Genomic DNA, 25,051 nt, shown 5'->3' with positions numbered 1-25,051 from the left:
AAAATAAACACATTTTTTGTCCGTTCAGTCGTTTTCTTTGCCCACCGATATTAGGGAACAGGAAAACAAAAAGTTATTAGAAGAAAATGGAGCGTGGCTAATTTAGTATTATTTATTGTGTTCTATAAAGGTTACAGTATCCATTTCCCCCAAATGAGGTCGTCATTTCACCTGCAGTTAACAGTTAAGTAGTAAAAACCCTGCTCGAGGCTACAGCATCGTGACTAAAGTCTTTATACACTGATATGATAACTTAAGGAGAAACCAGACAGTATCGAATTCCCAAAAAAACAATCAGATTTGCAGGCAAAGGTAAATATTTCAAACTATTTGCTGCTTGAAACAAGCCACAACCAAAACCATGTAAAAAGTGATACTGAGCAAGAGATAGTGGCCCAAACATAAATGTGGCTCAAGCTTGCTCAGCCAACATCTATTCACTGCAGTTTATATCATGTTTGGCTTCTCTGCTTTAAAATATTTTATTATCACACCCAACAAATTAAAAATCCTGCACAGCAAATTTTCTTAGGCAGAGCTTTAAGATAAATGCTGTTGGAATGATAATCCCTAGGACACGTTTTATTGGCTATACAAGTATTTCTGTAATCTGCACTGTTCCCAAAGAGCCACTAAAACCCTGGCAGCATGTCAGCTACTCTCTGCGAGTAAATCATTTCCCATGAAGGCTATAAATTTCTCAAGTTACCCATTTATTTTATGCCTCACATGAGGTTGTGTCTAGTTGATATGAAATCTTCTCTGTGTCACATGCTTTCCCAAGCCACACCATGGAAAATTACAAACAAATCTTAAAGAGCACCTATTATAAAGGGATTGTTACATCACTCAGCAAGCAACCTAATGATCACAAATCAAAGCTAAAATTTGACACACTCATAAAATAGTACGTGCTTGAACTGACTCTGGACTTTACCCATTAAACTCTCTTTGGATGAGGACCTCATTTATCTCCTGATTTCTGCCACTCAGACCTTGACCCTATAGTGGCTATTTTTAGAGGATTTGATCCACATGAACTTCCCTTTTTTAGCGTTTAAGGTATGGTGAAGTGCCAGGGCAAATATTTGACAAGATATTTCTGCAATAGCTGCCTTGGAAAAGTACGTGATGGCTGTCACAACATTTGGCACTACCAGACAGGTTGCTTTGCCACAAATATTTGCCACAGTAAGTCAATGCTATGTTCATGTAGTACTCTGTTTTTAATGGTTTTACTATCCACCGATTTAGACATTTCTTACTTTCACATTGCAACTTGGATTTGGATCAAAGGATCAGTTGAAGTACCCTTGGTGTAGTAATATAAAAAAGCATTGCATGGACAAGGTTTTGGCTAAGTAAACTCTGGGTAAATTATTGGCAAGTTCAAATATAACCTACTTAAACAAAGCGTAGGAGGAATCTTTTCTGGCTTTGATCTGGTCATGCGACCCAAACCGGTTACCTCTGGCCAGACTGAAGGAACAAATATGTTGATTTTTTTTCTCGTTTTTTTGTATTTATTTTGAGACTAAAGGTTGACAGCTGCCTATTTTAAAGGGAAGTAAGTGAGTTTTGTACAAAGCACCAATGTATTGATCTGACAATGCTGTCCCCTTTAAGTAGAAAGACTCACAGGCCAGCTGATATTGGAAAATGTAGTTGATCATTAACAGGGAGCTTCAATTTATTTTGTTCAGTGATGCTGTTGGGCAGCACTTCACTTCCTTCTAGAAGACACTGATTATCTATCTGCCTAACCTCTATACACCCGTGCAACAGATTTAAGTCCAGGTGAGTCTTTTTTTCCAATGTTTTCTGTAATAGAAATATGATTTTGTGCTTTACCAAATTGTTAGAGAAGGTTTGGGGGAATTTGTTGAGTGTGTTTCTTACAGATTTCTTGATTTGTATGAAAGACCAGACCTAATGTTAAGCCCATTAGGTGATCTGAGCCATAAATTGATACTGAAGTTATTTGACAAATGAAATCTGTTATAAACCTGCAGCCTTCTTTGATTTGAGCATATTGTTATTAACAGTTTCATCTTTCCATCTGAAAAAAATATTTCACCTGTTAGTGCAGGCTAAGCTTTACAAACCATTTAAATTAGCAGTCCGAACGCTGAAGTCGGAGCATCAGTAGCCGTAATCCGCAAACAGAGAAGAGCTGAGCTTCTGTTCTCTTTATCTCACACATCAATAATTAAATCATTATTTAGATAAACTAGCATTACAGGTGTGTTTATCTATGTTGCTATGTCATGTTGTGTTTCAGATCAGACTGAAGTTCCACTGAGTCAGGGTCGCCTGTAGGATAATCCACGTATTTGCTGTGCACACCTGATCAGTCAACATCAATGTATATGAGCTGCCTAAAGGTGAGTGGTTCACACAAACGCATACACTCACAGTAAAGCTCATGTCATGCAGGGGCTTATTATATTTCCTTGTTTTCAGTGGGGGTTACACTTCTCTTTGTCACTATCTCTGAAGCACTTGGATGAATCTCATGCTTTAACTTAAAGAGTTACATTAATTTGGATTTTTAAAACAGTTTCTCCTACACGGAAACTGGGAAAACATTATTTATAAGACACTTCCTGGGTTATAAAAAAGGTAATTTATTGCTTTTATTGGGGGCACAGTCTGGTGGAGGAAGTTGATGTCACTGCTTGCATGACTCAAATCAAAAGTTTTCTGTTGTGTTGTGTTCTGTGTTTCACCGTTACATCGGTATAAGCTTTTCAAAGATTATTTCACTTGAAATCCATGAACACCAGGAATAGGAATAGAAAACGCTTATCGATTCTTCTGTCATTGTCCTTTTTTTTCTTCCTACTTTTCACTTATGTCTTCTCTTCTATGTCTCCTCGTCTCTCCTGTTTTTAGGAATCCATGCAGGCATGTCAGTCTTCGAACAGACGAGACTGGTACTGCCCAGTCTGCCTGCAGACGGCCAGATTCCCAGTCCAGACGAACTGCGGCCATTTGTTCTGCGGTACGAGATCCTGCACACATTTACACAAACTGACCAAAATCTTCTCAGACTCTAATTATTTTATGCACACACCCGTTCGGTCAAACATCTGTGATTAGGGCTCACACTTCGTGTCTTAGTTTATGCGATTTATTCACTGATCAGTGTAGAAGTAGTGTGCTGTAGCTGTTTCAGGCCCATCTGTTTGGCCCATCTGTTTGGCTTTTAATAATTAACGTTTGCCACGGTCCACCCATTACACTTGTAGATAGAGGAGCAAACGACCAAACACAGTAAGGTATGTGTTCACAGACGATGCGAGATGGAGGTTTTATGCCCGCTACTAGGAAAGCAAAACCTCAGCATCATTAACCCAAATTCATAATCTACACTTGGAGCATTAAGGAGAGTTGCGCTATGAGTTGACCTGAGAGGTGTATAATACATAGAATAAAAAAACAGAGCTCGTAACCGTATATTAGGCTAACCATGTAAAAATGTTCAGGTCTTTACAAATCTGCTTTTGAGAAGGGCTCTTGTAATTTTTGCTACAGGGTCATTTACCTTAGATTTGCCTGAAAAAAAGAATCCAGGAGAAAGGTTGACTTCTCAATGGGGAATACATTTCAGGTTCTGTCATTTAGGGATTGTTTTTTTTTAAATAACTTGAGCTAGATCCTTCAGTTTTCTGGTGTAAATATCTGGTAACATGGCACTATGAATATAAAGTCTCAAGAGTGGATAGCATATAATGACTGTTGTTGAAATCCCTGAAATATTATGTCCAATCTCTACCAGCAGATTTGGAGACCTAAAGACACCACATTTTTGCAGGTAGAGGACTGATATTTTGTTCACAGCTTCTCATATTCAAGGCGCATAATATTCTTTGAAGAATATCCAAAACTTGGGATGGTGATCTCTCATGTTTCCAATATGAATTTTTAAAAATATCTCATATTTATATGTGGCAGCCAAAGATTGCTTAAGTATAACAACAAAAGCCAGTTTATGCAGAGTTATGACCCAGAACCATGACTGTGCATAAACTTATTGCTTTAAAAAAAACAAAAAACTAAACAGTAGAACTGAGAACCTGAAATTCTGGATAATTCTGCAAATTCCTATTAGGAAGTGTTTCTCCTGGAATTTCTTTGGGCATATCTGAGATGGTCAATTAGATGTTCATATCTGTAGCTTTTGAGTAACATTTATGGCATGAATGCACTCATCCAACCTTGATACTATCTATTATAGATTAAATGACGAGTTAAATAAATAGTTGTGTTTGATTCTGCAGCTCCCTGTCTTATCACCTATTGGAGGCATGGGTCATGGTTAGATGCAATCAGTTGTCCTCTTTGCAGACAGAAGGTGCGTTATTCTCCTAGTTCTTTTACTGTACATCATAAATGTGTTACGAGCGTGGACGTGAAATAAAAATGCTTGCAATCTTGCAGGTCAGCGTGCTCTGCCACCTGTTCAGCGAGACCCGATCAGACCAGCAGTCAAAAGAAGTTCTCGATGAAATCACAGCCTACAACAAACGTTATTCTGGAGCTCCGCGCAGGGTCAGTACTCTGTTAAAACATCGGTAACAATATTGTACTGCTACTCCCCAACAGCAAACTCACCTATCGAAGAGCCAAGAATACTTTTATTATTATTATTATTCTAAGATATCATAAGCCGTGGTATCTATCAGGGCATCTGAAAGGGAAGAAAAGAATTCTTTCATTATTTCCTCGAAGAGTTAGAAAAGGGAATACCTCTTATGCAACCTAGCAGTTATTGTCCTGTTTAACCAACAGTGATAGACAAAGGAGGTATGAGCTCAACAGCTCACAATGACACACCTAGAAGCCACGTGACCTTCTTTGTGTGTTTTTTTTTCTTTGAAAACATATCCTGTAGCGTTCATGCTTAAGAACTGGAACTACTTTTGACTATACATTTAGAATAATTTATTTCTTGCTTTTAAGAGAGACACAAATATAATAAATGCAGCATCAGGAAATCAGCAGAATACCCCTGACCCATGTCGAAGTGCTCAGTCAAAAATCTTGTGGATCATTTTTGATTGCGCCAACTTGAAATGTTTGGTATCTGGTTGTCTGATGTCCTCCTGCATACTCACCCCTCCAGGTAACGGACTACCTCTGTGACACCCCCTTGCTTCTGCAGTTACTGGTTCGTGGCCTGGGCACCATGGGAGGACTCGTGTGGCTGTTTCTGTTCAGGGTTGCCCTGTGCTGCGTGGGGACCGTGATGTCCATCTCCTCCCCTGCTCTGGATGCAGTGTCTTCATCGAGTACCCTAGAAACAGACCCCTCTCTCTGTGGACTGCTAGGTCTCCTGGACGACCTGGTGGTGGTCATCCTGCTCCTTATCTGTGTTATCAATATCAACCAGCAAATAACACCAGAGAGAGGACAACCTGGAAATGCTACAACCTCACAGGGAGTGATGGGAGATTCACTTTAGAGAGCATGAGCAGCTGGAGCGTGGCAGCACAAGCTGTTAGACATGGACTTTTATTGAATTTCTTCCCTCTGGCTGGATTAGTGGTTAGAAGAATATTGACAACTGCACAGCATGCAACAGTCAAGGTGTTAGAGGTTGTCTGAGCCTCCCTAAATGTAGATTCAGATTCCAGGTGTTTTTGTGAACTGTTTACAGAGTTCATGCTAAACTAACTAAAAATATGATGTTATGCAATTTGTAGGTTCAGATGTGGTTACAAATCCTTAACCCTTCTTGAGTCCTTAAGTGTTTGACTTGTCTTTGTTTTCCCTTTAAAAAAAAATCTGTACCAGTGTACACAAACGTGTTGTTCCAGTAAGCTACAGAACATGTGTCACGTCAGTACTGTATTATTGACATCCATGTAAATACTTGACATTGTATAAATTTAAGTTTTTATCGTTTAAATAAACAATATTTATTGATTTATATAGCTGTTCTTTATCATGTCACACAACACCACGTTTTTCCAGTATTAAATCATTTATTGTTAGCAAGTTCAGTAGTGGATGTTTCAGCAGACCAACACTAATAACAGCAGACCTGCAGTTTTGTACAATATGCAGATTAAACCTATGGAATTCATGTTTAATCCATAAGTCAATAAAGTATAACAGGCAGTAATAATGCATAAACACCAGCGTACCCCAGTAAGTAAAAAGCTGGGCAACAAAACGTAAACAGACATGGCAGTTTTAGTTGACACCCTACTTTGACAGCACTAGAAACATGTTAATGGAGGAATATCACTCTTGATTGCTGCACCAAGAAGCTGCGTTCTTGAACATACGCAGCCAGGGTGAAGGTGTGAGAGAAGGTCTGAAGTCCCTTGGGGCCCAGGGCCACTGCCAGCTCAGGGTGCAGCGCTCCGGGTGGGGCATCATGGCCAGGTGTCTGCCATCCCTGGAGCAGAGTCCTGCGATACCCTGCGGTGAGCCGTTAGGGTTGAGAGGGTACTCTTCAGTGGGATGACCCTGGTCGTCAAGGTAACGGAGGGGGGCTAGTCCACCAGAAATAATCAGGTCCTGAGCCCGAGAGCTACGGAATTGCACAAGACCTACGGGAAAGAAAAAGGTTAGGGGAAAAATCAATACTAAACACAGGTGCTGATTACAGAGCGTATGGACTCACTGACTTGTTAGGCAACCAGATTAATCTTTGATGTTATGCAAGTTTAAAGAGGGGGGCTCATCATTTCTGTACATTCTGCTAGAAAAATGATAAATAGCTGAGTGATTTATTGACGTGTGCAAAGTTTTAATGGAAATATATAAAGCTAGAACATTTTGGCTATGACCACCTTTTAGTGCATACTTTCCTATATTCATAATTCCATACATTCTGACAAGATCCCAACACCATGGCTGAAAAGCAGGGCCGAACCACGACAGCCTCCAACGAGTTTTGCAGATGCGACAGATTTTCGGTCCAGCTCTTGTGTAATCTGATATACCTCAGCTTTTTCCCCCACTTCCATTTCCCTCCCTCAAAAACGACTTCTCGTCAGCCAACCTTCCACCGAGACTATTTCTGATGAGGGTTTAGTGAACAGCAGATAGATCAGCTGAAGAGAAACATGTCATCTCTCAGGTCTTATGCCAGGTTTCTGCTTTTCTTTCTCCCCTATTTCTTAAGGACATGAATGTCAGCTACTATCTATTTCCTGCAGATAGCTTTTAAGCCTGCCACATCGTCTTTTGTACTTATACAGTTTCTGCAAAGTTTTTAGAGACAGTGCATCATGAGAAGATATGCCAAGTTTGCCAGCTAATAGTGCCTTGATAATCACCTTGTTGATGCAAAATACTATTTTATGCCTGTTGAAAATTGAACAGTCATAACTAGGGATGGGTATCGTTTAGGTTTTATCCGATACCGGTGCCAAACCGGTACTTTTGAAACGGTGCCGGTGCTTAAACGGTGCTCAAACCGGTGCTTAAAGAATGGAAAACACAAACTTTGCCCAAAAACCTCTCATGTTCAGCTGTTTTTTTTGTAAAAAGATAACAATGTTAGCCTTTTCTGCAGCTACGGGGCATATATGGTATCACTCTTGGCTGGAAGCAGTGCTTAAACAATGGAAAAAAACACAAACTTTGTCCAAAAACCTCTCATGTTTAACTGTTTTCCAACTTTTTCTTTGGTCATTTTAGCCTTTTTGGCCAGGGTGAAGGGAGTATCTGCCATCAAACAAGAAGACAGCCGCATGTAGATATGATGATGTTTGCTAGTTCACCTTACATGCATTAATGTAATAACGTGGTTAGCCTACTCAATGTAAATTACACATGAACAACATTAAGCTACTCACGCAGAGAAGAACGGCTGCTGCTGCATCATCCTCCGTCATCATTTCTGCTACACTGGCAGGGCTAGGGGCCAGGACTCTCCTCTTCGTGTTTTTGGGGGATGTTGCTAACTCCGGGTCCGATAACAGGCAACCCACCCGCAGTAGATGTGCACGGTGTGAGGTCTCGCAGCAAGCTATCAAATACGGCGCATTTCTCGGCTTTTCAAAAAACGCTATGCGTCGCCAGGTGTTTCATCGGATTTGAGGTGTTACCTCCTTTGACAGTATCACCTTAAAGCACTTGTTGCTGCTGAGTTTGCATATTTTGCTGTGAAGTACAGCCATACTTTTGACCGCTTCGCCTTGGGCATTTTTAATCTGTAGCTCTGCTCTAAAAGAACGTACGTACCTGGACCCGCCTACTATCCTCGGAAACGTAAAATGATTGGCTAGAATCTAAAGTGTATCACAGCTCAGGAAAAAAAAAGCACCGAAATAAAGCACCGAAATGTGCGCTGCTTTTCGGTCTGGTTACTACCGTTTATGTCACCGGTACCCATCCCTAGTCATAACATAGTTGCAAGCTGTTGTAAGAATAAATGCTACATATGGATCATTTTAGCCCCTTGATGTTTGGTAGGCAACATGATGATATCTGATCTGATAACATCCTGGGCTTAGGATGCCCTGTGGCCAAGCTTGTTCATGTTTGGTTGATCAACTCCTGATCTATCATCATCTCTGAATATTTGAACTCCATAGGATCCTCTAGTGCAGGGGTGGGGAACTCCAGGCCTCAAGGGCCAGTGTTCTGCAGGTTTTAAATATCACCCTGGGTCAACACACATGAATCAAATGATTAGTTTATTACCAGGCCTCTGGAGAACTTCAAGACATGTTGAGGATGTAATTTAGCCATATAAATCAGCTGTGCTGGATCAAGGACACCTGCTAAAACCTGCAGGACACTGGCCCTTGAGGCCTGGAGTTCCCCCACCCCTACTCTAGTGTCTTCTAAGACAGCGGTCCCCAACCTTTTCTGCGCCACAGACCGGTTTATGTCCAACAATATTTTCACGGACTGGCCTTTAAGGTGTCGCGGATAAATACAACAAAATAAAACCAGCACCGGTACCAACAAAAGAAGATTTATTCACAACACATGGGAAAAGACCCAGGGAAACTGAGTTAATGATAAAAACTATAAGAATCCTGAAAACCATGAATTTTACACCCGAGCCTCAACTCTTGTGGCCCGGTACCAGTCCGCGGCCTGGGGTTTGGGGACCGTTGCTTTATTGTGCATATAATAGAAGTCTTTTTTACATGTGGGTCATTCATGACACACAGGAAAAGACCCAGGGAAACCAAGTTAATGATAAAAACAATAAAAAATAATGATAAAGGATTTATGGTTTATTATTTATGGTTTTTAGGATAAAAACCCTGAAAACCACAAATTTCACACCTAAGTCTCAACTCTCAGACCAGTACCGGCCAGGGGGTTGGGGACCGCTGTTCTAAGACACCATTTTCCAATAGAACAGAACTGGTTTGTTGGTACTGTTTTTACTGCTGGTGAGTTTAAGTTAAGCGTAAGTTACCACTGTGATTTAGTTTAGTAAGTTGTGACCCACTGTCATGATACTAAGCACGCTCGTTTAAACCTGACTACAAATCCTGCTTAGCAGTAGACCTCTCATGCTGATCTGACTTTACCTTCTCCATGTGCAACCCAGACTCCCAGCGCTGAGCCCTCCATGCCTCTCAGCCAGATGGATGGAGAGTCCTGGATCCCAACGCTGACAAAACGCGACTCAAACCTGCCTGACTTATTGTGACTCAGCACCACTTCAGATTCTGGTGAGAATAAAAAAGCCAAGAAAAAAAAACAAACATCAGGATTAAAAATTATTCTAAACAATTCTGTTTTAATTCACTACTAAGGTATTGTGTTGCTTTATTTCAATCACATTTTCAAGAAACATTTCTTTGCAATGTCCTCTTACCCACTCCTTCCTCGCTCTCTCCCACCCAGCCCAGCAAGGCGAGCAGCTGACAACCATTACATACACCCAGACTCACTGTATCCTCACGTTGTCGGAAACGATCAAATTCAGCCTTGGCTTTGGAGTTGTAGGCAACAGTAGCTGCCCAACCTTTATGAAAAAGTAATATTGTTACGCAGGAAAAAAATAATATGTACCTCACAGTGGTTTACGTCTGAGTGCATGCGAGTGCATTTACCTTTAGCTGATCCCAGGACGTCTGCATAGCTGAAACCACCAACAAAAACAACTGCTTTGAAAGGGTCCAGGGTTACTGAGCCAGTGCACAGGTCCTGCATGGTGACATCCCAAACCTACACACACATTTACATTGCAAAGCTCAATAATGAACACATGCAACACAGTTTAGATTTAGATGAGCAGATATCTGGTTCATAAAGCTGTTGTTAATGACCTCAAAGCCCGCCATGTACAGAGAGACAGACATCTCTCGATCTCCATTACTGCCCTCCTCTCTGACCACAGCAACACATGCTAAAAGAGCAGAACAGTTTAAAATACAAAAAAAACATAATAAAAAAATCACAGAGTATTAATAAATGATTATATCTGACTAAACCTGATGAATTTAAATGATTAAGAATTTAGTGGTGCTGTCCAACCACTAAATAAATATGGTTTCATTCCATTCAGCACACTGGGAAATGATGTAAAGTGAAAATACATAAGATAAAACAGACTTATAAAGAAAAACAACAATGGATGACAATGCATTACCAGTTAGCGGCTAGCTGTTGCATCAGTTCAGTGTTGCTGCTGGCAGTTTGAAACACTAGCGAACTGAATAAAACGTTTCAAAGGTTTGCTGTTCTTGGAGGACTTCCCCAGTGGGGATACACCCTCTGACAGCATGTACAACTGTTATGCTAAATTATAGTTTATAGACAATTAAATAATCAAAGAGTGTTTGACTTCATAATAAAAACAACCATTAATTCCAATTCTGGAGTACAATAAGTCACTGATACCAGGTTGGCTGATGGTGGGCATTTCAGAGGGGTTAAAGGTCAGTTTAAAGTATGGCTGTGTCCTCTTTGATAGCCCCTCCTCCTCCTGTTTAATATACAGCTCATTGGCTTGGAGACGCTCCAGCTGGAAACTCGTGTCCTCCCACATTGCTCTGAGGTCAGGCAGCAGCTCCCTCAGCACCTCCTTTCCATCTACACGGACCCTGATCTGGAAGACAAGTGCAATGAAAGACAGCGGTCATCCCTTACAAAGACACAAGACCCGAGTCCGTGCCAGGTTTAACATCTCACCATGGCTTCTGGTCCAAAGCCACATGTTCTGCCGATATGAAGGCACTGGACGCCTGCATCGCTGTATCTTTGACACACAGTTTCTAAATCTGACTGAGAAACCTCCAGAACCAAACCCAGCTCCTCGCTGAACAACAGCTCCATGACTGCACGTGGCAAAAGATTGTAAAGACACAGTTATTTTGCATTATGTATGTGTAATTAACTGGTAAGGAAAGGGAAATAACACATTCAGGCTCTAACCTCCAGCTCCTTGTGAAGTCAATTCAACATCAATCCCACGGTTTCCTGCAAACGCCATCTCTAGCAAGCAGGTAAGAAGGCCTCCGTCACTGATGTCATGACCTGCACTCAGCAGGCGATCTGAAAGGACACAAAATAGATTACATGTTGTTGTTCTTATTTTTTTAGGAGCTTTCCAAGCCACTAGGTGGCTCTCTCGTCACAGTGCAGAGCTGTGGCTGTGCAGTAAGAATTTAAAGGAATATTTAAACAAAACTGAAAGGGGGGGGGGGGGGGGGGGGGGGAACCCACACTGAAGAAAACTTTGCTCCCAGTATAATTCGATGCCAACTTTTTCCCCTTTCTGTGGCAGGGAGATGTTTTCCCTGTGCAAACTGACCGTGTATGAGTTTCTGAGTGGTGTTGAAACAGGCTGTCAATAGTTCTGGCTGGTCCAGGTCAGGAGAGCAGTCTCCCAGCTGGCTGTAGCACTGAGCCAGGGCAGAGCCTCCTAGACGATGATGGCCTGGACTGAGAGGAACCCACAACAACACGCCTGCAGACAGAGGACAAAAAGTCAGAGGCAAGCTGTCTGTTACTGAGATCACGATGTGCGCAGCGTGAGTTAGAGAAGCATGAAAATAGAAATAAAAAAACTAAGGAAAATTAACTTATTTTTTATGCCATTAAAACACTGACAGATTTGAGTCTTGGTGTGTGCGTTATACCTTTGCCATCTGGATCCTCGAGATCAGGCGTCACAGTAGCAGTGATGTCAGGGCAAACAGCATATGCTGAAATAACAAGAGCACCTGAAAAAGAAGCAGAGCAAAAGCTAAGTTTAGACAGCTCTCACACACACACACACACACACACACACACACACACACACACACACAGTACCTGGAGCTTTGACCGTCTCTTTTCCAACTCTAGCAGCCATGCTCAGAGAGTCCTTGCCTCCATCGATGGCCACTCCCAGCTGACCCATGACTGCACACATGGCTTGGCAGGCTTCCCACAGGCATGCCCCCTCTCCAGGCAGCTTAGCAGCCCACATCCAGTTACCACTGCACTTCACATCCTGACAAGATTTTAAAAATAATAATAATAATAATAAAATTCCAATAATTACATCATGCTGGGATTAAAAATACACCTTTTTACATTTTTGCATATCTGCGATATATTAATTAAGCTTGTTTGTTTCTGCATATTTACTCACCTTTAGTTCTGTTACCCTTGCAAACACCAGATTGGTCAGAGCCTCACCCACAGCCATGCGAGCCCCTGCTGCAGGACACACCAGCCCTTTAATTGGCTGCTCCCCAATGGCTGTTGCTGCTCCTCCTAGGCTGAAAGGTGATAGAACAACAACAGCCACATCGGCCAATGGGGTGTGAAGAGGGCCGACACACTGTTGCTGGGCAACCAAGCCAGTCACAGACCGGTCCACCTGATGGAGGGAGAGAGAGACAACAGAGAGAATCAGTGTCTGCACAAGTTATTTCTAAAAACAAGAGACTGTAAGACGGGTATATACACACACCTTGTTGGTCAGGTAGCGTTTGGACGCCACAGCAGGCAAACGTAAAACTCTGTGCAGAGCATCTTTGACAGTCAGCCCAGCAGGAAGACTCAGTGTTTGATGATTCAGGGCCAGTGACTCCATCTTAAACTCCTTCTGCGGCATTTTTCCCAGAACCCACTCCAGCTGCAAGTCCACAGGACAACGCCCGCTGTCTGCCTCATCGCCACTTCCTCCCTCGTCACGGACCAGAACAATCTGAGTGAGAAATCAGTAATTCACTGAGCGTGGATTTACTCAGTGAGACACTTGTGGCATTATGACCTAGCCAACAAGGTGAAATGACCGGTATGATAGATGTGCATTTATCGACTCGAGCCAGTCTAAAACGTGCCTTGCCGTCTCCTGTGATGTTTCCCACAAAGTCAACAGGACACTTCTCCCTTTGACACACCCTCTCCAGGAAGGACCGATCTGATGGCTGCAGCAGGAGGGCATTGCTCTCCTGATACTCAGCCCCCCAAAGCTCCAGCACACTCAGTGTGGGGTCACCTTTCTACAACACAAAGCATAAAAAAAATCCAGACATTTATCTATTTAAAAGAAAATACAAGAAATGTGTTTAAAAACACAAACAGAAAGCTGTGTTCATGTGGTGATTACCTTGAATCTACTGCAGTATATCACAGCTCCTGCTGGCTCACTGAGCTCCTTGAGCACATTACCTAAAAAAAGAAATGAGAGTATAGGTTCAATACCTTGGTTTTTCTCTCTTTCTTTATATAACCTCTTAAAGAAGCCACATTTTCCTCACCATTTCCTCCTGCCCCCTGATCATGTATACTGCAGATTGGATTTCCGCCACTTCTTTCCAGGCATGCCCTGATAGCACGGTTCATCTTTTGCTCCATCTCAGCATCTCCCCTCTGGACAGCACCCAGATCCCTGTCGCTGGAGTTGTCCCCCTGAACCTACAAGTTTACATGTACTTAAATACTGAAAAACATTCACGTCACGCGAGGTCATTGATTAATTGTAGTGTCCATACTTGAACAGAAGAGGCTGCTCCTCCTCCTACACCGATCCTGTACACCGGCCCTCCGATCTTCACCACCTCCATTCCTGATGGACAGCAGAGCAGCAGAGAGTCTCTGATCAATGTGTGTAAATATAGCCTCTGAATTGATTAATGTCATTTCACACAGTGTGTTAAAGCATCACCAGGCTCTGGCGCTTCTTTCTTCACGTGTAGATCTTCGATAGAACCGAGACCACCACTGAACATGATCGGTTTAATCCACTCCCGTCGCTCCCCATTAGCCAGCCGCATGCCGAAGGAACGAGCAAAGCCTAAAGGAAGGTTATGTGTTAAAGAAGTGCCAAAATAATTCGATAGTCATTCATAAATTTGTACAGTTATGTTAGAAAACAGGTTACAGATTTAAAGATGCAATGTTTTTGGGAAGCAGTCTGAGGAAAAGAGACAAAATGAATTTTCTGCAACAACAGAGATAGTATTGGATTTGCGTTCTTGTTTAAACTTATGTGTTTAGTGTGTACGGTCGTCCTACCTGAGAGGACAGGTTCTCCAAACTTGTTGCCGTAGTCCGACGCTCCATCGCTGGCCTCAATGGCCACCTGCAGAGGAGGGGCAAAGGTGGAGGGATACTCCCATCCCTCTCCTTTACACTCCCATGGGAGATCATATCCTACAGATGGAAAGACATGTTGACTCAAGGTCAGTTTCTGTGCAGCACAGTCCAACCATGTTTTATGATACCTTATTAACAAAAATGCATCTATTTTACGTTTGGCATGTTGTGCCTCAGGGTTTCATTATTAGACCATTATCCATTTTCTGTACAGATGCCAAGTGTGTGGCAAATCATTCAAGACTTTCAGATTCTTTTTAACTGTTATCCAGATGACATCTAGGTTTATCTAAATGCATGTGGTCAAATTCTTCAATTTTACCTTTAAAAGAGAAAATTATTATACTTTAATGAAACCACCTTTTTACTTTCCTCAACTGGCAACTCACTGATCAACATCAACTTCTAACCAAAACCATTTTAGCAGCCTCACATGGTGCCAAAATGACTCATCGATAAAAACTATATTTAGGTATTTAAAACTTGTGTGAAGTGAAGACTTGTGATATATTATAATTAGGGGTGCAACGATATTCGTATCGATATTGAACCGTTCGATACAGTGCTTTCGGTTCGGTACGCATATGTATCGAACAATACAAAATTTGTAATTTATTTTATCAACTTTCCTTCTGACGATGCTGTCTGTGTTGAGCGCTCAGTGAATCTGCGTTCGACTACTCCGCCTAGGCTGCACTGTCGAGCCTAGGCGGAGTAGTCGAACGCAGATTCACTGAGCGCTCAACACAGACAGCATCGTCAGAAGGAAGAGCGCAGGGCAAGCTAGCGAGACAGAAGTTAAACTCTCCTTGCAACATGGACCTCCCCCACCCTCATTCAGATCTGGCGTTTGGAATTATTTTGGTTTTCATGTGACGTATGACCCTGAAGGTAAGCGAGTCATGGACTAAAGTAAAACAGTATGTTGGATGTGCCATGCAATGCTCAATTACATGGGTGGGAGCTAGTGTGTTAGCGCAGTTAGCTCGTTAACGTGTTGGCCGTCTAGCCCCATGCACGGGGCGATCGGCGGTAGCTCGTTAACGGAGATTTGCCGTGTTGTGGCGTTAAGGTCATTTCAACGAGATTAACCTGAAAGCACTAGTGGGAACACAACGAATATGACTGCACATTTACACCGACATCATCCTAGTGCAAAGACAAAAACAACAAGCATGCTACTAACTTTAGCCGAGTCATTTAGACAGCTGTTTAATATGCTGCTGAGAATATAGCCCAGAAGAAGCGGATAGTATAGCTTTTATTTTGGAAAGAGACATTTCTCTGTAATAAACTCTCTTTTCCAAAGATGAGTGATTCCTCAATCAGATACAGGGCTCGCAATATCGCTAGCCCGACGTCCCGGGGGTAGCGATTTTTTCAGTCGGGCTACCAAAATCTATCTCTTCCCTGCCCGTCGGGCTATTGTAGGAAGGAAAAATATATGTCAATGCTTTTGCATTCTTTCAGAAATGTAGCTGGGTAATTATGTCATTGGCATCGGTGAGCCACTGTCAATATGTGACATATTGAAATCGCGTTTGAATTTGCGCTTGTTTTTTTGCTTTTACTTTGCAATCGCGCGAACTGTGTATAGAGAGCGACAGCACTGATCTGTGAGTGATGATAATTTGTGCACCAATTCCTCTGACATCGTCTTATTAATTGTTAGCTTACTATGCAAACATGACAAGTGAAATCTCCCGCAGCTTAAACATGTGAGAGGTTGATCGCGCAGAGAATCGCTGAGCTTATGTGAGTGCGTGTGTAAAAGCAGCAGGATATACATTTCAGTTCTGCTGAGCCAAATAAGACAGGTCAGGGTGAAGAAGTGACAGCCAAAGAAAAGCTTACCACAAAACGGAGAAGTTATGACAAATCAGACTATAAGGCAAAAAGAAAGTGCAGCTTTATGGTTTCATGGACAAAAGAATTTCTGTGGCTGCAATATGACGAGCTAAATAACCAGGGCTGCACATAAGTGGTCCGCAGGTGCGCATTCGCTGTCAAAATAAAAAACACGCACAAGGGTTAGGGTTAAATTTAAAAACTGTACTTTTGAGTTAAAATATATATTTATAATTTTAATAAATGACAAATTAAAAAGGCATGAACATTTTTTTTGTATCGAAAAAATATCGAACCGTGACACCAAAGTATCGAACCGAACCGTGAATTTTGTGTATCGTTGCACCCCTAATTATAATAACTAATATGTGGATTTTAATTTGTTGTCCTGTAGGTTTTAAAGCAGCGGTCCTCCATCCCCGGGCCGGTCCATGAGTCGTTTGGTACCGGGGCGCGAGAGTTGACGCTTGGGTGTGAAATTTATGATTTTCAGGGTTTTTATCGTCAACTCTGTTTCCTTGGGTCTTTTCCCGTGTTGTAGTTGTGCGTCTTATTTTGAAAGAAATATTTACATGTTACCATAGCAACCAGAGAGCATTAAGGGGGAGAGAGGAGGACGTTACTCTCAATGTTGTTGCTGCATTTCAGGAGGACGCTGCTACTAAAGTTAGACAGTGAATTCGTGTTTAGTATTTACAAAACACCACAGTTTTTGTCTTAGTTGTATCATTTTATTTTTATTTTATTTATCTGTGACACCTTAAAGGCCGGTCCGTGAAAATATTGTCTGACATTAAACCGGTCCATGGCGCAACAAAGGTTGGGGACAGCTGTTTTAAAGCTTGCCCTTAAATAGTAGATAAGATAACCTTTATTAGTCCCACACGTGGGAAATTTGTTAGATGCATTAGATGCATAGAGTCTTGGACCTGGTATGTGCAGGTTCCCGAAGCAGTATCCTGCAGTGCCAGCAATGACGTGGCCTCCTCGTCCGGCACTCTGGACATCTCTGATACGACCACCAGTCCCTGTTGTTGCTCCGCTGAACGGTGATACACCTAAAATGTCCATCCAGCTCACGATTAATCTCAGGTAAAAACAGAAACTTGCATTTTAAATAAGTACAAAACTTTTTGCGCCCTAACCAGTCGGGAAGTTGTGCGTCTCTGCTGTGAAGATGACATGTCTTAGTGAGTGCCGAGTCTCATACGGGCTCGCTTGGGATGGGTCTTTTGGGTAAATGAACTCAAGCTCCATGCCTTTGATGCCACTGAACACACACAGAAAATTTACAGTGAGCCAAAATAGACAGACACGCTCACGAGTGTGCTCGCCCCTGCTGTCGCCACTACTACCTGCTGTTGTCGCAGAACTTGATGACGTTGTTCTGGTTGCTGTGCCGCTGCGTGTCCATTATGAGGCTGAAAAGAGTCTCCTTCTGCTCCTTCCCGTCGATCACCATCCGCCCCCGGAAGAACCAGTGACGACTGTGCTCACTGGGAAGGACAAAGAAAGCCTTGCAGCGTATAAATACCAAAAACACACAACACACAGAGCAGTCCCGCCAATCTGTTCACTGCGGACGACCCCACCTATTGGACTGGGCCAGGTCAAAACATTCCACACTGGTGGGGTTCCTTTCAATCCTCTGGAACATCGATGTGTAGTAGTCCAGATCCCAGGAGTCAAAGGCCAAGCCTGCACCAACCACAAAAGTGCATACATAAAGTTTCTCAATACTGAAAAAACAACCACATGGCATCACCAGATCATTTAAAGAGCACTGAGTAGTTTCCATCCATTTACTATCGATTCAAAACGTGCTCTTCTAAAAAGGTGCACAGCGCTTCGGTCAGCATTTCTTCCCCTGAATTGTTCTCTATATATAAACTTGGAAAAATATCATCTAACCCTCGGGCGAAACAAAAATCAATCGACACACTCCCATGCATTCAAACATGCTTCAAAACACAAGAAAGCCGACAACTCTGAGATGGCTTTGGCTCGTTTATACATAAATTTGATCACTTCCACTGCACTTAAACTTAAGCAGTACTTAGCATGAACACTTTACAATTAGTATTCCAAGGATCCACACTGCATAACAAACTTGTGTCCCATCTATTAAACACCAAAACACTGAGTGTAAAATTGATTTCACAAGGATTCAAAGCAGCTGTAGTCAGAACAAATTCCACATATACCTCTTTTTAATTATCTCAATTCACCAGCCGAGCATGGCGGCGCCTACAAAGTACGTGCACTGAAATGATTCTCATTTCTTTGAGCTGCTTGTGAATGTTAATGAAGCTGAGCGAATAAGCAGAGCATGAACATAAGAACGCACGCCACGTTCTGTCGCTGTGGCTGGTGTCAGCCTGAAACCTGTTCACATTATTAGGAGGAAATAATCACTCAGCGTGCAGACACATGAAATGTTTTACAGTTCTGGGTCATTACACAGAAAATCGCCGTTACGCACAGATGACAGAACTGACTTGTTCGTATGGCTGCAAAAAGTATTTTTACTGTGGGCTGTAACTGCAATCTTAATCATTTTGGCAAGTCAGAAATCATCACATATTTATTGAGCTTGTTTTTGCAGGAGATTTCCTTGAACTTTAAATATTATTTAAAGGAAAAATTAGGGAGTTTGAAGAGGACACAGGGTCGTCTGGTCAAACAATTGCAACTGGCTGTTTCTGTCAGCCTACAGCTTTCACCGCAGTGTGACTGCAGCTCCAGGTCGGCGAATAGAAGATCATGTTACAACGGGCTCATAAACCCGAAGGAGAGACACCGAGTGCGAGATACTGGAGCGCTTTAGCTTCAAAGCTAAAACGGGAATTTTAAAATTGACTCTAAAGCTAACAGAGAGTGAATAAAGATGCAAGACATCTCTTCTTGGAAACAGTTAAAAGATGTGCAGCTGCATTTTGGACAGACTGCAATGGATTTTAAAGATGGTTCGTTAAGAGCGGTAAATAGCAATAATTTAAGTAAGAAAATATTAAAACCAAGAACGACTTAGAAACGACACACCTTAACTTAGCAATGATCCTTAAATAAAATCAGCGTCACTAGGGAAACAAAAATGATTTTAAAGTGTGATTAACCGCTGCATCCAACTTTTTCTAGGAAAATAACTTAACTGCTTTTATTATCTTATACAGTAATGTCTCAAGCCACTTCTAATTTATTTGCATGTTAATGTTAATATAGTATTTAAGACAAAAATAGAGTCGGTACGGTTATAAAACCGATGACAAGATGATCTCACAGTGTTCAGTGATGCTGAGGTCAGGGCTCCGGGAAGGCCCGTCCATGACTGACAGTGTTTTCTGCTTTTACTCCATTTCAGATACCATTCACCTTTTTTTTTTTTAGGTCTGCCAATAAGTCATTTGTTCTCCAGTTTACTCAATTTTTTTAAGGACAAACTACACACCATGCTGAGATACGCCAAATTTTTAGTTAATAGCTCATTAAGAATCACCTCATGGGTACAAAAATACCATTTTATGCCTGTAAAACTGGGATTTTATGACATACTGCCTGTAACTAAGCACTTAAAGATAAAAAATAAAATAATATGTTGTAAGTTTTTTGCCATGTGTGGACTAAGCACTGGTTCAGTCCCTTGTTTTCTGTGTGTTACAAACCTTAACAAACAAACTAACTAACAAAGAAAATGGTCAGGTACAAGGACTAAAAACCTTTAGTCAACCAGAAACAAACAAAACAAAAATCTTGGCTTCAAATATCACTCAGATCAGTTTATTCAGTCCTTCAATCGACTGAGCCTTTATCTCTTTAGGGTTTTACATTAGACACACACGTGCACGTGCAAGATAATCAGCAGCATCACTGCCGTCCTGTGACTTCAACCAGCTAAGTAATAATGTCATGCATCATGTGACGTTATTAGCAGTGTACTCACAGACCACTGTAAGACTGAGAAGCAGCATAAAGGAAGAGCAGACAAAGAGAAGAGAGAGGCAGGTCACAGTTCATTAAATGCAATAAAAGACTGATTGAGGAAAGTAAAAGCAGAGATTAAAAGAGGATGAAGCTCAATAATGCTCCATTAATTAAGAGAGCCCCAGTAAGGAAACTCTATTAAAGTGTAAAAAAATATAAAATGAATAAATTCTCACCCAGCTCATCGTTAGCGCTCTCCAAGGCTGAGCGACCCTTCCCCAGGATGTCCACGTCGAACACCGCCTGAGGTTCTGTTTCCACAGTGAAGGAGGTGATGGGGTGTTGATAGATGCACTCCGTCATGCTGTCATACAGACACTCAATCAGCTTCTTTACATCTCCACTGATTTCACTCACACTCTGCTCGGTCTTGGGCTGAAGCAGAGACAGTTCACATTAGACCCAGAAAGTAAAGTCGCGAAAGAAAAAGAAAAGTATATATATATGCGTAGATTTTTCTGTGTGTGTGTGTTCACACCTTGATGAGAAACCTGCGCGACAGCTCAACTCGGGTGACATTAGTGAGACCGGCACTCTGGCAGATGGACACAGCGTTAGTGGACCGGGCAGTGGAGAAGTTCAACCTGAAAATATAACATAAAAGACTTTTTTATAATGTAGACTTTCTCTCATATGAACGATTTAAAAGAATTATTTTAATTAAAACTGTACCATATGTTTCCCTATTTACTTTTAAGTCAGGCTCGCCTACAGTCTGCTCAGCACTTTTAAAGATTTCCATATTACTTACCCTTAGTCACAGTGAACACCTGCCTAACATTGTTCAGTACAGACGGTATTTATTTTAATGTATGCTACAGGAAGTCACAAACGTCTTGGCCAGAACCCTCACGGCCTGGCTTGTTTGCAGTTTACCAGTTTGACTTCTTTGTTTCCTGTATTTCATAACCTTAAGTTCTCATTTCACTAACTGGAATCTTATTCATACAGAATGACAATGTCTAAGGCAGGAGGGAAAAAAAGAAAGAAAAAAAGTTGGGGTATATGTGGTCAAAGAATAGAGTACAAATAGAAATGCACAATGTATCGCCAACTGCCAAGAAAACAAACATACAGCACCTGGAACACAAACATTTGAAAATGCACAGGTACAGATTTGTATCTTTCTTCCAGCTCCACCTTCTTGCAGCTCGTAATCGCGACCTGCTGCCTAGGACTGCAATATCTGAACCATTTTAGTTAGAGAGGTGCTGTGGATCTCAAAAAAGAACAAGGACTAGCAATCCCAGCTGCAATCCAAAAACAGTGGAGGTGGATGTCGGATCCTCGCTGGTAAAGCAGCTGATTGCTACCTAGCCAGGACCTCATCAAGTCAGGATTCACAGGGAAAGGCCAGGGCTAGCTGCTTGGCAGTGACTGAACTTTCGAAATAAGAGCAGGGATTGCCTGGTAAAGCAACTGCAGATGGCATCTGTGTGTTTTGTGCTAAGCAAAAAGACTGAGATGCAAATGAATTATCTCTAAAAACCAGGCAGCAGTACCTGGGCCCGATCTCCACCAGTTTCTCCCCACTGCCCTCTGTGAGGTTTGGTTTCTCAGACAGCGGCTCTGCGTGCAGAGGATGACGAAACAACCAGAGTAGAACCCCCTTCTGCTCATCGCTGAGACTCTCGCAGCCTGCAGGAGAAAAATCACAGCAGGACAAAACATTATAAACAGATGTAAATGTGACATTTTAAGTGGTAGACTAGTAAGAAACCTTTAAGGTGAATTCAGTGACTTTAATCCTCATTCTACCCACATCCATAATAATTAGCATCTTCAAGGCCTGTTACACACTCACCTGTCAGTTCCACATTGTAGCACAGCTCGGTCGTGACTAACAGATGTGGGTAGAGCTTTGCTGCCCTTTGTAAGGCCCGACTTTTCAGAGCTTCATTACTGTAGAACCTCACGACAGCCATGACTGATGAAGAGATACACAAATCCAGTTTAAAGGCAGAGGGTAGTGCATTAGTCAAATCAATTGTAGAGGGTCAAAGAAGGTGAATTTTAGGCATCATTTGTCAATAGAATTGAATTAGCCTATTACTAACTGCATTTTCTGAAGTAACGAGTCATTAAATCAGAGTCCAAAGTATGAAATTGATGACCAATATTAAGTGTGCCGACCCTAGTCTCCAGATCGATTCAGGTCAAGACAAACCAATAATGAGATAGCAGGCCACTCGTAATACTGCAAAAAGCCTACAACCCATTCCAACACCTCCGCAAGACCTCAGAGAGGCTGTGAAAGCCATCTATCAGTATAGCAGAGTAATCTATGTTTAGATATGGCAGTTTTCAAAAGCTTTAAGAGCTTTAAATATTTTGATTACAAACCATTACGCTATAGCAGGATTGGGCTACACGTCATTCTGAACCCAAACAGGAAAAAGAACTGGAGTCCTGCAACATGCTATGGGCCACACAGCGCCCGGATTTCATCATCATGGAGTCAGCGATTTAATGAAGGGATAAAAGAAAGAGGAGGGAGGCTGAATCTGCACATTTTGTACCAAGGACCTCGAAGGCACACAGAACAGAGAGGATGTTACAAGATAAATTCTCACTCCGACTTAGGCTTTTTCTTAAAGGTCTTTTTTTTGGATTTTCAGCAAGATTACACAAACTACAGAGGTGAATTTCATGAAATTTGCTACAAAGGTGGAACAGGAGCTAAGAGGAAGAACGCTGGTACAGATCACTTTATTTTGATTTGAAATTCTAAGAATTTACATTAGCAGAAAACGCACTGAAATCTAATTTTCATTTACTGTACATTAAGTTCAAAACAAATAACAACTATTAATACTGCACGATCTCAATTTATTTGTAGTTTTTAAAAGTTTTCAGTCCACTGTACGTTTGATTCAAAAGGAGAAAAAGGTTGCAAATCGTCACAGAAAGCCAACGATATCAGCATGTTGAACATACAACCCAGGGACCACAACAAAGTTTGAAAGTTGTATTCAAGTCATTAACTATTCCAATTTTTAATTACAAAAAAAAGTTAATCCGTTTTTGGTAAAACATCTGGAAAATGTCTAGATCCAGACTCAAGTTGTTTGAATTATAAACATGTATAACACTTTTGCAAGGTTAGAAAACCAACATGTGAAGGTTTTCTTTGATCTGTACTCTACATGTATTGACATATGTGCAGAGAATAAGTTTTTTTCCTCCACATAAGAAATTCCGGGCTCCCCTAAAGAAAAATGAGCAGTACCCTAGCACTCATTAAAAATATTCTAATTAAAAAATAATTCATGTCATCAGATTTTCAAGAGATAAGAGATGTTTGTCATTAACACTTATGATTTCATGGTTTCAAAAGTATTTATTCATTTCCTTATATATATTTGCTGTGGCTCAGGTGAACATTCTATTAAACTTCCTTAATTTTACACTTAATAAAACCTACATTACAATAATAAATGCAGAACTATGTCCAATATAAAATCACACACACAATCCTGATTCTGATAAATGGCCCACTGATTGCAGGTCACACACTGCACGGTCAGGAGTTTTCTGTTAGTGTTTAACACGCTACAAACTGCAACCCCCTTCAACATAAACACACACACACACACACACACACACACACACACACACACACACACACACACACACACACACCTCTGTGTCAACTGACTGAAACACAACAACGACACATTATAAGGGATACAACTTCTTAAAAAGTGACTCGTGTCTAAAAAGAGCTGGGGGAGTTTTCCATGTTTCCTGTGTGGAAGCTAAGCGGCTAAAAGGCAGCAGAGTTAGCAGAAAGCACATTAGCTAACTTACGTGCAGCAGCAGTTACGCTGTCTGGGATCAAACCTGGTCTCTGCTGGAGTCCCGGAGTGACTTCTGCTCCTGCAGGACAGACTGAAAGCGGCTGGGTTAGCTGCGGTCTGCACACTGACTGACTGAATGGATGGAAGGATGGCTGGACCTCTGCACCCACGTGTGAGCCACTCAAACTGCAAGACGCATGCGCAAGTGGGTGTCGTAGCAAAGAGTGATTTACAGTATTTGCTCAGTGATGATCCCCAGTATTTAAACTGTGGTAAATTACTTTTTGGCTTATAATCTGTCAATTTTATCCCATATTTCAGCCATATTTCTTATGAATGATATCAACTACTTTTGAGCAACAGTGAACTTTCCTGTCACAAGTTAGAAGCTGGAATCTGTTTGTTTTTGTTTTGTTTTGGCAAAGTGATTTCTATTTATCCTTAATTTATTCTGTGAAAGTCTCATTGCCATTAAAAATGCCTTTTTCAATCGAGTTCTGGCCAAACAGGACCAGAAATTGCACAACAGTCCTATAAAGATATTTTAAGTGGGCAAAAAGGACAAAAGGAGGATAATGCTTTCAAAACAGGTTATTTCTTTATTTTATATAAATCCTCTTTGTAAATCCTGTTGATGGCAGTCTGTTTATCATTATCAGCAAACATACTAGAAGTTTCAGCGATGTCAGTGAATTTTGGGAGGCTTTGAACTTTTAATGTGAAAACTGCCAACAGGGAAGCAACTTGTAAATTATTTTGTACTTTTCCTTTTAAAATTTCTAAAACACATGAAAAGAATCTTTTTATTTAAAATGATTCAGAACAAGCTGAAATTAATAGAACTGGGGTGGGGGGGGGGGGGGGGGGCATGTCATTTAGATCTTCATGCTGGAAAA

General features: G+C 41.5%; 2 protein-coding genes across 4 annotated transcripts; one reads left to right on the top strand and one right to left on the bottom strand.

Annotated features, from left to right (window-relative positions):
* Nucleotides 1-873: 873 nt before the first annotated feature.
* Nucleotides 874-5,857, top strand: LOC308393923 (E3 ubiquitin-protein ligase RNF170). 3 transcript variants are annotated; one of them, XM_080877978.1, is made up of 6 exons: nt 874-1,191; nt 2,282-2,384; nt 2,896-3,004; nt 4,284-4,357; nt 4,444-4,554; nt 5,129-5,857. In XM_080877978.1, exons 2-6 carry the CDS (start codon nt 2,364-2,366, stop codon nt 5,465-5,467), a joined length of 654 nt encoding a protein of 217 aa, XP_080734104.1. In that variant the 5' UTR covers nt 874-1,191; nt 2,282-2,363; the 3' UTR covers nt 5,468-5,857. The 3 variants fall into 3 exon arrangements, with proteins under 3 accessions (XP_080734104.1, XP_080734105.1, XP_080734103.1); XM_080877979.1 differs by lacking the exon at nt 874-1,191 and adding an exon at nt 1,734-1,797 and having other exon boundaries at nt 5,168-5,857; XM_080877977.1 differs by lacking the exon at nt 874-1,191 and adding an exon at nt 1,734-1,797.
* Nucleotides 5,858-5,970: 113 nt separating this feature from the next.
* Nucleotides 5,971-24,340, bottom strand: pfas (phosphoribosylformylglycinamidine synthase). Its single transcript, XM_080877976.1, has 28 exons — nt 24,166-24,340; nt 22,160-22,282; nt 21,858-21,993; nt 20,834-20,939; nt 20,532-20,730; nt 17,967-18,072; nt 17,730-17,870; nt 17,520-17,644; nt 17,304-17,432; nt 14,446-14,583; nt 14,096-14,224; nt 13,923-13,996; nt 13,689-13,845; nt 13,538-13,599; nt 13,269-13,430; nt 12,896-13,132; nt 12,572-12,802; nt 12,250-12,430; nt 12,075-12,158; nt 11,747-11,902; nt 11,368-11,487; nt 11,125-11,270; nt 10,834-11,041; nt 10,260-10,339; nt 10,044-10,158; nt 9,806-9,955; nt 9,516-9,656; nt 5,971-6,563 (listed from the first exon to the last, which is right to left on the bottom strand). The coding sequence occupies exons 2-28, from the start codon at nt 22,278-22,280 to the stop codon at nt 6,253-6,255; spliced, it is 3,945 nt and encodes a 1,314-aa protein (XP_080734102.1). The 5' UTR covers nt 22,281-22,282; nt 24,166-24,340; the 3' UTR covers nt 5,971-6,252.
* Nucleotides 24,341-25,051: the final 711 nt, after the last annotated feature.

The sequence above is a fragment of the Rhamphochromis sp. 'chilingali' genome, assembly GCF_963969265.1.
Source record: "Rhamphochromis sp. 'chilingali' genome assembly, chromosome: 3".
NCBI lineage: Eukaryota > Metazoa > Chordata > Actinopteri > Cichliformes > Cichlidae > Rhamphochromis > Rhamphochromis sp. 'chilingali'.
The sequence above is the reverse complement of the archived record's forward strand: the minus strand, read 5'-3'. Positions and strand labels throughout refer to the sequence as shown.

Coding starts and splice junctions, on each gene's coding strand:
- pfas (XM_080877976.1), bottom strand. CDS start 22,280: ATGGCTGTCGTGAGGTTCTACAGTAATGAAGCTCTGAAAAGTCGGGCC. Junction 17,871..17,966: donor GACCTGGCCCAGTCCAATAG/GTGGGGTCGTCC, acceptor TGTCCTTCCCAG/TGAGCACAGTCGTCACTGGT. Junction 17,433..17,519: donor GACGCACAACTTCCCGACTG/GTTAGGGCGCAA, acceptor TGGACATTTTAG/GTGTATCACCGTTCAGCGGA.
- LOC308393923 (XM_080877978.1), top strand. CDS start 2,364: ATGTATATGAGCTGCCTAAAG. Junction 2,385..2,895: donor TGTATATGAGCTGCCTAAAG/GTGAGTGGTTCA, acceptor TCCTGTTTTTAG/GAATCCATGCAGGCATGTCA. Junction 4,358..4,443: donor GTCCTCTTTGCAGACAGAAG/GTGCGTTATTCT, acceptor GCAATCTTGCAG/GTCAGCGTGCTCTGCCACCT.